Below are 17,325 nucleotides of genomic sequence, written 5' to 3'. Positions count from 1 at the left end.
GGAATTGAGCTAGTGCATTTACTCCCAAGGGCTATTAGCAGACAAGTGGTGCTGGTGGTGGTGCATCTGCGAATAGTCTAATTGTCCCAGATGTGCAGAATATTTAGGGTTTTGCAGCTTATGCAGCTGTTAAAATTCTCGTATGCCATTTGGAGAAGTTAGGTTGACAGGAAGTACTAAAACATCAGACACCAGATATAGACCGTTTTATGTTGTGTAACAAATATTGTATCACAGTTGTAAGGCTGTGCACAGGGGTGAACCAATCACCAGCCCCAGCCCAGAGCAAGCCGTTAATTTTTTATGTCACATCTACCTAGTGGGCAAGTAGGTTCAACAACCAAAATCGGATAAAAATACATCTTATTGACCTGCAAGCAAAAGCTTTGTAGTTATTAAACCTCACAGCGTTACACACCTCGATGCTGCAATGATGTGGAGTGTCCAAATCCAGGCACCTGCTGCACTACGCACATCGGCTGAAGCGTGTTCGTGCAGGTAGTAGAATGCTTTTTACTCGGCTGATTTTGTGTGCATGGATGATGGATGGTCTTTTCAGAATCAGGAAGTATGATGAAACCGAGCAACATGAAGCGCAGTGCAAAGTTAACATGTAACTGTAACGATGCTAGCTGATTAATATATTTTACATGTGATGTGAAGAGGGAATATTAAACTATGCTGAAAGTTTGTCAAGGGTGCAAACACAATGTGCTACATTAGAAACTTTGTTAGAAGAGGAAAAAAAAAAACATAGTGTGCCGTAGTGTATGAATTGCCATGCGTTGTTAAATTATGTTAGCTGTTTTTTTTTTAAATTTTAAAAAAAAAAATTTTTTAAAAAAAGCTTGGGTCGCCAGTCAACCAAAACACAAGCCTGGACAGCACACTGGAGCTTTTACTTGCTCTGTGTGTTCGCTAATGAACTTTATGATTTGTCCAGCACTGCACAGTTTTGGGGTTCTTTGATTTAACACCCCTGCTTATTCTTATAATTAACTCCAGCATGAGTTCAATCAGGTTTATTGGAACTGACGTGGAACTGTGCACTGTGGTTTCTCTTCAGTTTCTGAGTTTGACAATCCAGATTCGGTCTGTATACACAAAATTCAAAGTCTGAGCTGAATTTATGTACCTTGCTGTGGCTTCAGACTAAAGTTCAACCAGATGTGCAGCGCAAAATAATCGAAAAAGCTACTGAAACTGTGTACTGAGAAACCGAAAAGCACTGAGGGTTTAATCAATGAAACTGAAAACCTAATAATAAAGTGAAAAAAGCTGTTCAGTTTTGTAGTTCTAATAAGTGTGTTTTTCTGTCAGTGTCCATTATTTTGCATGGGAATAGTGTATAGTCTTGTTTTAGTAATTAGTACTTTCAAACCAATGAACTCTAAGCTGCATTTCATATGACCAGTGTTCATAGGAAAAATATCATATAGCTCATTGTGCTTTCAGGAGAGGCATACAAACCTAACTGTGCTCCTCTGATTGAACCTGGACATCACTTTATTTACATTTATTTTTCATGTTTTTTGCTCAGGCTGTTCTGAGCAGTCGGATGGTAGGTGGGTGATATAACTAACAATGCACGTATAAAGTGAGCACAAACCCATCAAATGTAATTTATATAATTAATAACATTTTTAGCTACACCTGTTTTCCCTAAATTCAGATGTATAAGTATGTTCATTGTATTATAATTGTATTTTTAAAAAATCTTGTTTTTTTTTTTTTTTTTTTTTTTTTTTATAAAAAAAAAAAAAAAAACTAGTTAAAAACTAGTTAAAAAACTAGTTAAATTTTTTGCAATTTTTTTTTTTTTATCTTCAGGTCAGGGCAGGAGGTTTTTTTAATGATTTTTAAATATGTCGCATCTCCACAAGGGACTTTTTGGTCGTTCTTCTTTTGTAAGTTGACGAGCAGATGTGTTCATGGGTCATCTCTCTTCTTATTTCATTCTCATTTTACTGTTTACTATTTCCCCACCCACATAGCCTTAGAATTTTTTTTCTCTTGTGAGAGTCTTGTAGTTTCAGTGTAGTTACTGGTAAAATTAGGAAGGAAGTTGTGTGCGTTTGAGATTTGATAACGTTCAGTCAAGTGGCTGATGTGGGGTCGTGTGTAGCCAGAGTTTGTCCCTGTGTTTGTTTTTTCCTGCTGTCTAGAGAATGCCATTTTAAGTAGAGTTCACACTTTATCATGTGGTTCCAAAGAAAGGTGTCATAACAGAAACCTGGGAAAGTCCTTACAGCAGACTTAAATTTTCCCTCACTGTATTGCACTGTACATCTCTAATAATCAGGTTTAGGCAAATGTAATGCAATCTATGAGTTTTTTTTTTTTTTTAAGTTGAGTTGTCGTAAATAATCTTCACGGAAGGTTCTAGGGCCATGAAAAACAAAACATGTGGATTCCATGTTGGAAAGGTGTACTGACAATAAAAATCACTCTACATATGATGGTGGTCAGCAAACCAGCCATGATATTTGTATTAGGGTTGGGGTGTATGAAAGAGTAACATGACAGCTATACAAATTCAGATCATGGTTTTCTGCTTATAGCTTAACAAAACCATTTAGCACACTGGAGCAGAGAGCGTAGTTATCATTTTGTTTAGGGAATATGCGAGAATGAAACTGTAATGTTGAGAGGACTGCGTTGTTCTTAGATTTGTTTGCAGTTGTCTACCCTAATTTAAACCCCCCTTTTTCAGATATCCTTAAATCTCTAGTTTGTATATTACAGTGTGTTCTCGTTAGTATATAAACAGCTTATGTACAGTCGAGTAGTATGAGATATACAGTATATACGTAACAGCAACAGAAGAGTGTTTGCCCTACTGTAGGGGGATCAAAAGTTCGAGTCCCGATGATGCCACAGCCATCTGTAGCCAGGAGTGTGGAGAAAATTGGTGGGAGGGATGGCATACTCTCTCTCCCCCGTCAGTCACACTGACACTAGCCAATCATGGGCATCTGTGAGCTCATGTATGTGGAAGAGGGTAGACAGCGCTTTCCTCTGAATGTGTTACGCTGCCCTGTGACGCAGCATGAGCAGTAGTTCGAAAAGACGGGGCGGCTGGCTTCACGTGTCTCAGAGGAAGCATGTTATCCTGTAACGGACCATCACACCCATATGCGCTTTTTGAACATCCCATTCCAGATTTAGTTCTACCTCTACTTTTATAATAACCCCTACTTTTCTGGAAGGCTTTTCACTAGATTTTGGAGCGTGGCTGGGGGATTTCTCCATTCAGCAGCAAGAGCGTTAGCGAGGACGGGCACTGGTGTCAGGCGAGGGTTTTCAGTGGGGCTGAGGTCAGGGCTCGGCCCACTCATATTCTTCCACTCCAACATTGGCAGACCGTGTTTTTAAGAACCTCAATTTGTGTGCAGGGCATTGTCATGCTGGAACAGGTTCGGGCCCCTTTAGATCCAGTGAAGGGAAATCTTAATGGTACAGCATCCAAAGACATGCTATACAATATATATATATTGTATGCTTCTGACTTTGTGGCAACAGTTTGGGGAAGGGCCACCTATGGGCATGATGGTCAGGTGTCCACACACTTTTGGTCACGTAGTGTATATACTGATAATGTGATCATTTTAAGCTATATCATTATATGCAGTTTGGCCACATTGCGCAGGTACAGTTTAAATTTTTAGTACGCCTATTTGTTAGACAGGTATATGTTCCACTGTGTACAGGGAGAAAAGAGAAAATGATTAGTTGATATGATTCATTAGTTAAAATAATGAATGTTATAAATAGGACGACGTCTAGATTTTCCCCATGAGACTGTACTTTGTAATATCATTTAATCTTTTGTTTATAGTTTAGTTGCCAATTGAAGAAAAAAAAAAAAAACCTTTCTTCCTGTGAAGCTAATTCCCAGTGCAGTCTTTGCCTTGTTGCAAGCCGGCAGTGCCAGGCTAGGTGGGGAAGAGCTGGCAGCCTTCTTCCTCATGAGCCTCTTTGAAGTAGTAACTCAGGTCTGTTAACAATTTTGCAGCTTTACACAAACACAGATAACCTGTAGGTCCAGATGAGGTGCAGCTGAGCGTTTATGCTCTGGCTTTGTAACACCTGCACGCTATTAACCATTTTCTCTTTCTCTCTCTCTCCCTCACTGCGTCCCTGTTTTCTTGCTGACCTGTAATATCCTCATCATTGTGGAATTGTAGGGTTGTGTGGGTGTTGTTGAGTGTTGTGACATTGCAAACGAAAACCCTCGTGTGTGACCAAACAGGGGTCGGGAGACAGCTCATGTCATCACCACTTGAAATAATTGCAGCTGACTCAGAGGCGTAGCACATGAGCCTGGCTGTCAGTGCGCCCTCTCTTCTCTCACTTTCCTCAAGTTCTAATAAGACGTCGTGTTCGCACTCTGGCCTCTTGCTCCTTAGAGAGCAGGTTTGGACGTTGAGGCTGCATTCCATTGCTTACGTCACCTGGCCGTGAGGCTGAGGGGGACAGTGAGAGCAGGATTGCGCTTTGTGCACTGACTACCCCACCCTCTAGCACTTGTGTTCTGACCTCCTCTGTGAGGATGACAGAGCAGTGCGTAATATGGGGAATTTTACTCAATCTTTTATACCACATTGATGTAGAATTCTCAAATCTGAGGGTTTTGATTTAATTTTCTTTAACTGCAGCTTGGACAGTAGTTCCATCTTTACCTCAAATGATAGAACAAGCGCAATGATGTAATCCTAAAATGTTAACGTTTCTATAGCGACTCATTCACAGGGAGTTATGCAGACTCTACATTAATAAATGGAAATTAATAAATTAATAAATGGATTTAAAGAACTGTTATTATTTAGGAAAGAAAAATGTATGATTTTTGATACAGTGAAGTTTTCTGTAGGGAGAATTTTTAAACAGTATAACATTTATAGAAGGAGTCTCCAGTGTCGGCACTATGTAAGAGTAAGTTTTCCGCCATGGGAGAGTCTTCAGGATGGAGGACTTTGTGCTTTCTGGTTTTTCACTAACATGACAAGCTTCAAGCTTTGTCTGATTAACTTTGAGAGAGGAAAAAAGAGAGGCTGGTGAGGGAAAGACTGTTTATAGCTGCTATAGCGAAAGTGATAACAGGAACAGGAACTTGCCTAATGTTAAATATAACACTAAATGTAACATAAGATTTAGCTACAGCTGATTAGAATGCTTGAAATTTCATTAATAAATTAAACAATTGCAATTGTTGGCAAATTCACTGTTGTATAAGAGGAATAAAACAAATTTTGGGATGTGCTGTTACAGGAAAATAATCACCTTCAGGGTGGTAATAGTAACTCTACAGCACCCTGTTGTGGATTATTTTCTTATAACAGCATGGCCCATTGTGTTTCTTATGTAAGCATTACTGTTCTGACTGTGTGTGGTGCTTTTGTGTACTAGCTCTTATTCCAGCTCTCTCTTTGTTTTTTTGTACCTTTTTCTATTCTACAGTTGTCCGTGATCATATAGTGGAAAGTTGCAGCATATATCACCATTAGCTCATTTCACATCTTTGTGTTTTGATTGTATTTTGCTTCACTTGTAAGTTGCCTTGGATAAAAGCATCTGACAAAGGAGTGAACGTGTTTAGGTCTATGAACGCATTCTCCTACACGCTCGTCAGTCATTTTCTTACAGCTGATAAAATGACAATAGAGCTAACAAGGCAATATTTAGGACCTTCATTCTTTTCGTGTAAACAGACTATTTCTTTGAGTGAAGTGGATTCCGTGAGAGCTCTAAACCTTGTGGCTCCTCATAAGCATTTAGTTAAACCAAGTCTTTTATGATTTCCAGACTTTTTGATGTTTAGGTAGTGTTGCCGATTTGCGTGGGATAAGTGATCTGTGTCATAAATCATGGAGATGGGAGTGTCGTCACTATGTAGGCATGGCTGTCACATTATAAATCCATGTACACTACATGCGCATCATTTTAAAGCGAACTTTAGTATAAGCACTTGTAGTTTAAATAAGCATGTGAGCATTAGTAGGTCACATGACTAGCATCTTTGCCTGTGCCGGGAACCTAATAACCTACCTACAACCACCAGAAGGGTCACTTCTCTAACAAATCTTTTTAAACCTCATCTGTTTTATTGCTCTGCATTTTAAACTTGGTTTTGTTTTGGCGGGAAACAATAGAAAATTGTGTTTCCTGGAAGTGTCTGTACTGAAGAGGATGCATAAAACCTCTATTCCCACAGGAGGTAATGGGTGCTTTACCAAGATGTTAATTCAGACAGTATATGTATTACCTGGAATTATTTCTACTGCTCATTTTATAGACAGTAAAATACCGTGTAATCTTTCCAGATGCATTCACACAGAAAATTACTGACATGATGGATTCGGACAGGACTGAAATCCCAGAGATACTTTGGTAATTATTCCATTACCCCACCTTCTCATGCAAAACTAGTCCAAAAATAGGACTTTAGTGGGATTCATTCTTACACACATCACCCCTGACACTTAAGCAGGGGGCTGGCTGGCTGATTAAGCTGATCACCATCAGCTCCGTTAATGCATGTGCCAGATACTAATTAGCTTCAAGGACACATGCCATTTCCTACTTATTAGCTCCCTGTCTATGATTCACTGCAAGTCTGATCAATCAGAGAGAGCACACAAGTGGGTGTGTGTGTGTGTCTGTGTGTGTGTGTGTGCGCACACAAGCAAGCACGCACTCATGCTTTGTAGTCACCGGATCCATACTATGACTGATAGGCTTTTATTTGCATTATGTTGAATGTGTGTGGTGGTTGTGGTGGTATAAATGTGACAGGGGAATAAAGGAGATTTCTTTGTGCTGGTTCACATCACCCAGGCAGCTCAGTCCTTAAATACAATGAGTCAGGCTAAAAATAAGCTCTATTGCACACAACTGTGTTAAAAGTGTTCACTGGGTGAAGAATAAGTGACGTTTGACGTGCCACTTACTCAGTATTCTACCTTCGTTGACCTCAGGAAGGTAAATGAACTACGTAAATGGTTTTTAAAAAAAAGTGTTTCTACACTGTTGGAGTTTAGATAGTGCCCTTTCACTCAGTGTTTAACTTTACATTCCTGCTATTACTAAGGCTTAAATAAACCCAGAAGTTGATCTTGGGTTTGAGTTAATGAATTATGCAATACTTAAACTCGTAATGTAAAGAGTTATTATTTTAATGTGAGGTTATTTTGCAATACTTGACTAATATGGCACTTGACTACTGTGAATATTTTCCAATAAGAGCACTCCTCAAAGTGTTTTTTTCCTGTTAAACCATAGTAATTTGGCAATGCTAGCTAGCTGGGGGGGTGCTAGCTAGCTAATTTATATTGCTATTAAACAAGCCTTGGTTTTTAGGGTACATTTTGACAGGTTTGAGTATTTGATATGGGGCTAGTGTTAGAATTTCTGAGCGTTTAACCAGTTTGCTAGCCGTGTGTTAACGTTACAGTACAATACTGTGTAGTCGTAGTGAGCGATATCAGTGAACATTGAACTTGGCATTCTGATATATTAACATATCTCTGATTTTACTTTTTTTAAACATATGCTGAGGTTCTAACATACCCGGTTATATTTCTGCAATGTCGACACTTAGCATTTTGTCTTAGCATAGGTAAAAGTGTATAGTGTGCTTGGAAGAACAGGAGTGGATGTGGCTGTTTCAGTTTGCATCTTTGTGATAATTCAGAGCATTATTTCTAAGGGTAAAGGTGTAGACATGCTCCAAGACCATTTTTAGTAGTCTCCTGGTCTTTGAATAAACACATCGAGCAATGTATTAGTCAGTGTACAGTGAGTTTTCATTGTGCCTTTAGGGATACTTGATATTCCTCAAAATGACTACAGCTCACAGGATTTGGATTACAGAATATAGATGAGAATATAGAATTTTTCATCGTGATTAAAACACATCAGTAATGAAAGCCATTCCAACATCACTGTACTGTTCTTACAGTTGCTCTGAGCTCTTTTACGTCCAAACACATAACTGACTTGACTTTTGTGTCTTTTGTGCCTCCTCTAGGTTGAATGAGGGAGTCATGGCTGAACACACCCCTCCATTGGAGTCCGGCCAGTTACTCAGCCCAGATCTGCCACTCCTCACACCACCACCTCCTCCACCTCCACCCAGCATGGTCAACGGAGATGGGTCCCAACAAGTAGGCATGCCAGGGTCTGACTGCAGACAGCTAAGATTAATGACTCAGTTTGCATTCAGCATATTTTATTGTCAGATGCTCGTGTTTCATTTTTATTTGAAGAAAGTTGTTCTGGTTTCCACATTATTCGCTAATGCTATTCTGAACACACAGCATTAGTAGAAACTTTCCCTTACAAAGGGAACCTGTACAAAATTTTCCCTTAATTTTCACCACAGCTTGTGTGTTTTCAAATGTCGATTAGTACCATGATATTTTTAGACTAGGTTATCATAACGTGGAAATTTCACCCCTTGACAACCTTATAGTGATGACTTGAAGAGGATTTAAAGCCTTCTGACATTTCAATATCAAAAGCTTATGTTAAAATCAGGCTCACGTTTCGAAAATGTTGGCCTGTATAATTGTGCATCATGTTATGCATCACAAAACAGCCTGTAAGCAGGTTCATGGTCCTACTCAGGCAGTGCGTCACATCCTTGGCCTGGAGAAGAAGTGTTATAGGGAAGTATGTGAATGAGAACAAGACTGAATGATGGCTCTACTGTGTTTGTGCTGGCCATGTTTAAAGGGGGAAGTGAACGTTTCCCCCACTATATGTAAGGTAACATGTATAAGTGCCTTTTTTTTCTTCCTTCCTATCCAAGTTCTGCTCAGTTAGCTCTATGCTTCACTGGACACTAAAATAGCTAGAAAATGCAAATCCCATCATGCCATTCTTCTCTCCATTCTCATTATCATTACCTCATCATCTTTCTTCCCCTCTGTTAATTTTATCACTTGCTGCTTGACTCATTCATAAATCTTGCAGCTTGTTAAATGCAGTGACTTCATTTATGGAAGTTTCACAAACAGTCCAGAATCTCGATCTAGCCCCTCTTTTTTGTTTTTTTGTTTTTCCTGAGAAAAATATAAATCTTTCTTTTTTTTTCCCCTCCATCAGGGGAAAACTACGTATACGCTATTTGATGCAGTGCTGATTTGTAAAAGGTTGCACCTCACACATTCACCGCAGGATTAGAATAGTAATTACCCTTCACTAATATGAACAGAGAGGGCTAGCTTGGTGTTAATTATAGAATATCTGTAGTGGAAGTCACACGCGTTACTTAGTGCTTTGGCATTTAAGTACGTGGCTTTGTGCCCTCCTCTTCAAATCCCTGTCAAGGGTCCCTCTCCAGGTGTGAACTGTGCTGCATGTTGTCCACTAATGGTTTTGACAAGTCGAGTGTGTGTTAGAGAGCGAGATAACACATGGTAAAAATCAGGGTGCGATTAAGTGGAGTGTTTTGTGATTGGGTGTGTGTAGCATGTTTGTAGACAGGCTGTGTGAGAAAACGGTATGCTAGGAGAGCTTGTTTGGACCTGAAGATGTTGTGATGGCGCACTCGATGAGAATGTAGTCTGATGTCTGATCCCACTGTCCGTGACCTTTTCGAGCTACACACTCACTCAGCCACCACCCTCCACCAACGCACTTGTTGCCCAGTGTACTGCTTGGTATTAACGCACCACTGGTCCATTACTCCTCAGCCAGATTAGAGTGGAAACTAGTGAGGCCAAATATCAGTGTTGCGCAGGAGTCACTGCCTAGCAGCATCGTCACCACTCTTTTACGAAAAACCAAGCGGAATATGCATGACGCGATTCACATTTTCCATTCATTTGCCGCCCCCCTCCCTTTCCTTCTGTGCTCTTCTCTCTCTGCCTGCCTGTTTGTCTGTGGCAGATTTTGACCCAGATGATTCAGACTCTTGACTATTATTTACCTGATAGCCAAGGTACCCAGCTGTTTACCCACTCGTAAAGATTGTAAAGATCGGAACCATTTTTTCCTTTTTCTTTGTTTTGCAAGGCTCTGCCCATCAGCCCTGATGCATGCCCTTTTATGTTTTTATTATTTTTTGCCACCTCTCACAGCTCATGATTTATACACTACCTTGAAACGTTTTTATTTTATGTGTGTGTACCTTTGGGGGTGTTAAGAATCACATCTAACCTAACACTGTCGCAAGGAGGCTCAACTGATATTTCTTTTGAATGGCAATTGCTGTTGCAATAGACATAAATGCCATGTTTGAGTTTTATAACCCATTGCTAGTGTGGCCATTACTGCCACAACCCTGAGTGCAACCCAAACCTCATGCTTGCTGCTAGAAAGGTATATCCCAAAGCAGGGCTCTTAGGATAGCAAGACAGCTTTGGGTTTAACCTGGGCTTAATGGTATCACAAAAGGGGTTCAATATCTAGGTAGCTCAATCACTATAGCAACCTGCTTCAGAGAAGATTATGTTGTAAACCACAAGGCTTAAATAGTCCAAATGTTGTCCGTTTTAAATCTTTAGTGTCCCTGCGTCCGGAATCTATCTGTCTAAGCAAATAAAAAGCAATTTTTATTCAAATGAAGCCTGACCTTTTGCTGCGGTTGTCTCCGTATGCTTCATTCAAAAGTCACACCCAAAGGATAAAATTGCAGATTGGTCTAAAATGTGGTAAGACCATGATTTGGGTGACTGGCTGTTCTTATTGGAAGCTTCAGTGAAATATAATCAATGTTTAATTGCCTTCTTCTGATGTCAAATGCAAGTTATTATTTATAGTCAGTGCTACTTTCGTCCTTGGCAAATATTAGATTGCATATGATTGTGTACAAACTTTAACTAGCATCTGTGTTCTTTATTATTAAAGTAAAACTCCACCCAAAACACATTAAATATGTTTATATTGAAATATACAGTATGAGATGTGTTTAGAGATTGTTGTGCTAATTTGTTGGTTGGTGCTGTATGTTAGTTAGACGAAAAAAGTTCAGCTATCTCAGACAGCGTTACGACGAGTTGCACTGTGTTGCAGCACAGGCTCAGTGGAAGACGGACGGCGCTGATGGCAGCGTTAGCATGAAAGTTGAAGCTTTGGAAGCTGATCTGTTTTGAGGAGAGTGTACAGCTGAGGGGTTGAGCGAGCTGGACAGTCTCTTTAGATAGAGATGAAGCAAGTACTTAAATCCCACTGGCACTATTAGCGGGTAGTTGAATGGCATCGTGGTCAACCCAGAATTTCATTACAGAATAACTCTTGGATGCCACTGAAGATCACCTGCTGTTTATATGCAAGCCTTTCAGGGAGGATTTTTCCTTTAAGTGCATGCAGATGCCTGTATTAAGCTAAATTAAGGTTTATAACTGGACCTTAAGTTCCATTGCTGTACCTTTTACATTACATTGAAAGCTAATTAAAAGTACACCATATGCACATTCCCAGGTAGAAGATGCATACAAAAGGTACAAAAGATGTCTACCTCAGTAATAAGAAAAAGTACAGTTTAGCATTGACCAGACCCCGTAAAGCCCCAGGCACCTTCATCTGTAATAGCTTTCTGATTAGGTTAATATTGGCCTTGCGTACTGTGAGCCCACATGTATTAAAGAATGAATAGCTAGAATTGTCGGTAACCATGACGCAAAGTCTGTGCATCTAGGGTTACTCAACAATCTGAGTTCTGCCTAGTTTTGTGCATGGTAGCGGTTAGGTAGTTCCACAGGCTGAGTGTTTTGGACAGAGGGACTTGCCTGTTTGAATAATGATCAGCACATTCAGTTTTCATTCACACTTTGTCTGATGATTATGACACAAGTCTGGCAGTTGTTCTTGACCATGTCACTCTCACAGATATCTCGGCGAGAAGACAGATTAAATGCCACACTCCTCGTTGGAACCTGGGGCTGTTTAAGTAACTTAAAATTGTTTAAACATTTGTTCAGCAGTTCGTTACAGTGTGGGAAAGATATAGGCATTTCTCAAGGCTGAATGCCGACAGGATAGGAGGGATGAAATGTTTCAACTTTTGATGAAATATTGAATATTGTTTGTATATTTTATAAGCCATAGATACAGCCATGTAAAATGCATGCAGTGGCTCAACATACTGCAGAAAAACATTACTTCATTCTATCCACCATGTGTCCACACCTCTAGCTGAGTGGCCTACAACTCCATAGGAGGCTGCAGTAGTCTGCTATGACACGCCATCATACTAGCATCTACTATCAGTTGGATAGTAATAGGCTTATCCGTATGAGCGATATCTTGGAACATGAAAAGCTGGACCCAGTTCTGTGTGATTAAATGTGTCATGCATGCACCTATCAAAAAGAGCACAAATATTGACTTTCCAACCTATTTAAGAAAAAGTGCCTCATAGGTGCAGGTTGCATACAAGCTCGATTGAAAGTACCTGCAGCCATTTTTCCTATGTTGTCAAGATAGGAAAGCAGTAGTGTAATACTAGTAGTGTTTCTAGTACAAGTCTCTTGGTGGGATTTAATGACTGGAAATTCCCCCAGACAGCACACTCTTTCCCAAACTGGCAAACGAGACATTGACCTGCTGTAGTATTGAAATAACAACGTAATCAGAGTCAAATCTAGGGTGGTTCCTTCAGAACTGGTTTACAGGAGTACATTTGAGTGAGTCATGCTCTACTCGGCAGAGGGCACGGTGGGTTAGTGGCTGGCACTATTGCCTCGCACCACTGAGGCTGGGGGTTCGGATCTGGCCTCCGTACTATGTGTGCAGAGTTTGAACCCAGGTTCCTCCCCCAGTCCAGAGACATGCGTTGTAGGCTGATTGGCATTTCCAAATTGTCCGTAGTGTGTGAGGTGTGTGTGTGCGCGATTGTGCCCTGCGATGGGTTGGCACCCCGTACTCTGAGTCCCGTACACAGGGGCTACAGCTCCAGGCTCCCCGCGACCCTGTGTAGGATAAGCAGGTACAAAGAATGGATGGATGCTGGTCTGCTGTTTGTTTGGTTATTTGCATATTTATGGCACCTCATGGAACTGGATTGCAACTCACCCATGTACTTACTCAGAGATTTTACACAAGGGGGCGCTATTGACACTAACATTGAGAGCTGCTCGGGAATACTGACAGCGGTAATACCCACTGAAATGGGGACAATATGGATAAAAATCATGGCGAAAGCAGAAATGGGCATGAACCTTACGATATTCTCATGGGAATAGTAATAAAATGAATGCTAACACCATGGTATCGGTAATAATATGAATGCTAACACCACCATATCTGTAATGAAATGACGACCATGTCGCAGTCAGTAAGGCTCATTCGATGCTAGATGCATTAAACACATCAAACAGTGGTGCCTTATTCAATACGCTTCATTGTTAATCGTTGTGGCCTTTTACGCTGGATGCACTATTGAAGCATTATCAAAGCATTCTTTTTAAATATTTATGCCACTGGATTACATGAGATGCTATTAGATTTGATTTGTAACTAGAAACTCTATAAATACAGTATTACGTCTCAATTAAACATTTAAAAAAACTTGTGAAGGTGCTACTGAGTACAAGAGTGAAAATCTGACTGGAGTAACAAACATTATTTGATAATATAACATATTGTTACAGTGGGGTGGGAATGATGTTGGGCCACACATGAACCATGGTGCTTCTCTTGGTGCTTTGCTTTTTTTTTTTGTTTTGTTTTTAAGTTATATCAATTTTTTTTTCGATTTCTGAATTATGATGTTCACTGTTGGTAATGGTATATCCCTTTTTATACCACTGTGTGAAGGGGCAGTCTTTTGGGTTCTAGGGCTTGTTATAGCTGTTGTCGCCACAGTACTTCTGTACATGGTACCCGTGCTCCGCTGCATTTTGACTTTCTCAAGAAAACTAATTCCCATATATACAGCAGTGTCACTAGAACAGGAGGAGCTGAAAGTCCACACTGGGCTAACTGTAAGTACAACACAGTTCACTTAAAATGGATTATCTGACAGAAGAACAGTGAACAAACAGCATATTGCTATTTATTTCAATTACACTCGTTGGTGTAATGATGATCATGTTGCAGTATAAACACTGTCTTCTGCTGCCACAGGCCAGTACAGTGTCACCCTTGTAATTTAAATAAAGCTCATGTGATTTTGACTTCACAGTTTAAGTGAAATATACGGTCACTGACCACTTTAATAGGAACATCTGCACCCCTATTCATTCATGTCAACCATGTGGCAGCAGAGCAATGCATAAAATCATGCAGATACAGAACAAGAGCTATAGTTAATGTTCATATGAAACATTAGAATGGGGAGGGAAATTGATCTCAGTGACTTTGACTGTGGTGTGGTTGTTGGTGCCACACAGACGTTTGACTTTCAGAAACTACTGATTTTCACATGCAGCTGTCTTTATATTTTTACACAGAATGGTTACACAGAAAAGTCCTACTGAATGTTTTTGCAAAACCAAAAACAGAAATCATCCAATGAGCGACCGCTGTGAGCAGAAACGCATTGTTTATGAGAGAGGTCAGAGGAGAATGGCTCCACTGGTTCGAGCTGACAGGAAGGCTACAATAACACAAATAACCACTCTTTGCAACTATGGTGTGCAGAAAAGCATCTCAGAACACGCAACATGTTGAATCTTGAGATGGGCTACAATAGCAGAAGACCCCATCAGATTCCACACCTCTCAGCTAAGAACAGGAGTTACATGAATGAGGCATATTTACATAAGTTCAAAAGATTGCCAGCTGTTTGAAGACTACATCTTCATATATGAAAGTGAGAGGATAGAAACTAATGAGCGACCTCGAGGTCAACTGTCATAAACCGTTCACAAAGAATAATTGAGCAAAGCCACACCTTGTATGTGGGGAAAGTACAAAATTTTCAGCAGTGTCTTTAGAGAACATAAAAATCTTGAAATGGAATGAAATTGGCCTCTTCGCTCATGGACTAAACTCATACGGGAATAGAAACCCTCTGGTAGAACTATTCCATTGCTCTTTTGTTCAGGCATAAGGGCATTTTCTTTCTGTGTTAGAGAACAGCCAGCTTCCAGCTGGCAACAGAACCTTGTTAAAATGTTAGGGCTTCCCAAACGAATTAAACCTCTATTTCTTTGTAGTTGTTGACAAAACCAATGGGTAAATTCCATATGCGGCATGAAAAGTGACATTCATGTTGGACAGTCCCCCTGCAGACTCTGTAGTACCCTTGAGTACCCTCTCAGCAAGCCGGGGCTCTTGGGAGTAATACTGAGATTGAACTGCACTTTGCTTTAGAAGAGTTTTACTGTCTGCACTGCGGTTTGGATGTGCTAGATAAGTAATTATTTTTTTTTAATTTCCAACATGCTTTGTTTGCATACTGAGTAGTACTTCTGGATGTAGTAGCTAGTTATTGGTGACTGCCTGACATTTTTCTTCTCTTTTCTCTGACTGATGCCTACTAGGGACCGAGGAGGGACATTAAGTACATGGACATCATGAGCCACTTCACAGAGAGATCAGGGACCATTGGGGCACATACTGCTTCAGTTTTCTCCAGAGGAGGTAGTTGAGAAGCAGTGGTGTGCAGAGAGGCGCGTGTTCTGATAAAGGGCTGGACAAATCAGTAGCCCTGGACACGCAGATTTCATGGCCAGTCTAATTTTTTTTATGCCTCCGCCTCAAGGTGATGGAGGTGCTATGTTTTCGGGTTGTCCGTGTGGCTATGTCAGAGTTGCACTCCATCTGGATTGATAATTTTAATTAGCTTTCATCTACACTTCTCCTTTGAGCGACAAAGTATGATTGTATGATTATTCTCAAAATATTGCGATTTTTTTTTTTTTTTTTTTTTTTGGAAATATTGTCATTTTTCTCAATGTTACTTTTTACAACTAGATCTGTTGGCGGTAGAGGCATACTTGTTGATACAGCTGGCATCGAGTTTTACTTGTTTATAGCTTTGTTTGTAGGTTCAACAACAAGATAAAGAAAATAATTCCTATTGACACTTGTGAAACCAAAAATTTCATAATATAGACTTAAATAATATTTTATTTTGCCAATGACTTGGTGACTTTCTCATGTGCTTCACCTAAATAGCCTACTAGCTGGCCTTATGTTATTACATAAGCTACCACTTTGGAGTCTAGCTAATTAGCTTTCCAGGCAACCAAACTGGAGCTTCCGTTTGCCAGGTGGGCCAGCGAATAAAATTATTTGTCTACCCCAGTGATGATACAAGCTTAGTGAGGTGTGGCCAGCACAATTTCGTCTTCGGCTTCTCTGAAACAGGATGTTGAGCCATCTTTCACGGCAGGCAAACATTGAAAGCATCTCACTCATTTTTGCATACATCTCATTTGGATCAGCGTTCGCCAAATATCCCGGAGTGTTGAGGTGTGCTCTTTCCTTGTCAGAACAAATGGAGAGGTTTATCCACAATAGAAATTGAAGGCCATTCTCTGCTGTTGAGGAGGCATGGATGTGGCTCAGAGGCAGCACTGGATTCATGAATTACAGCCTACCACAGCACCTGAGTAATGGCCAGATCTGTGCCCGCTCAAATAATAAAATGTCAGAAGCAATCATTAATCTTGTTAGGCTTCCTGCCTAACCCAGTGCCATTTCTCCCTCTGGTCACTGCTGAACTAAGCAATGTTTCCATAGCAATGCGTCCTCTCTCTTTCTGATTCCGCTCTCTTTTGGTGTGCGTGCGTCGTATAAAGGGAGAGAAAATGGTAATGGCTGAGAAAATTCTCGGTAGGGCTAGCAAAGTGTCTCAAATAACACTACTTTCTATTCACTGTGCTGGAGCTGAGTTCTTACTCTTGTCACCAGGAGCATGTTGATAACACCAAAAGGATAAGGTTGCATTTGCATAATAGGTTTCAGTAGCACCGGGCTGCTCCTATTCAGCTCTTCTGATGTCCTGCAAAATGCAGCCTGAAATTTGGCTTTTGTGTTTGCCGTGACCTGATTTGGGACATGTAGTAGATCTTTGGAGTCTCATGTGGATTTAGAGCTGGGTAAGATCTGAATGTTCTCTTGCAGCTAGTAGGGCTGAGGATGTATGTCACACAGCTCATTTTACTTGCCATCTACTATCTTCTGGTTTTCTCACCATGCTCATTGGATATTTACCTCAGTTTAGGATGGATTATAGTTAATAGCTTTGTAGCATTTTGGCATTAGTACATATTCCCTTGCCAAATATAAACCTGTTTTTTTATTTTATTTTATTTTATTTTTCTTCTTCTCTTTAATAAATGCTTTTTTTTTTTTTTTTTTTTTTGGTTAATTGATGGTACTTGTGTTTATTTGAAAAGCAAGCCATGCTGGAGACACAGCTGCATC

The 17,325-nt window shown here is 40.2% G+C and overlaps 1 protein-coding gene across 4 annotated transcripts in view; it reads left to right on the top strand.

The window, feature by feature from the left end:
• The window catches only part of fndc3a (fibronectin type III domain containing 3A), a 67,633-nt gene that overhangs the window by 4,481 nt on the left and 45,827 nt on the right, over positions 1 to 17,325 (top strand). Inside the window, exons 1-3 of one of the 4 annotated variants that reach the window (XM_034310484.2) lie at positions 6,175 to 6,217; positions 6,324 to 6,390; positions 8,030 to 8,165. In XM_034310484.2, the coding sequence (XP_034166375.2) occupies positions 6,190 to 6,217; positions 6,324 to 6,390; positions 8,030 to 8,165 (231 nt within the window). In that variant the 5' untranslated portion in view covers positions 6,175 to 6,189. Of the gene's footprint in view, positions 1 to 6,174; positions 6,218 to 6,323; positions 6,391 to 8,029; positions 8,166 to 17,325 lie in introns of those variants that run through there. The other 3 variants (XM_034310485.2, XM_026935132.3, XM_053239549.1) reach the window with 3 other exon arrangements.

Source organism: Pangasianodon hypophthalmus, chromosome 14, assembly GCF_027358585.1.
Source record: "Pangasianodon hypophthalmus isolate fPanHyp1 chromosome 14, fPanHyp1.pri, whole genome shotgun sequence".
NCBI classification, from domain to species: Eukaryota; Metazoa; Chordata; class Actinopteri; order Siluriformes; family Pangasiidae; genus Pangasianodon; species Pangasianodon hypophthalmus.
This window is presented reverse-complemented; position numbering and strand designations above follow the sequence as displayed.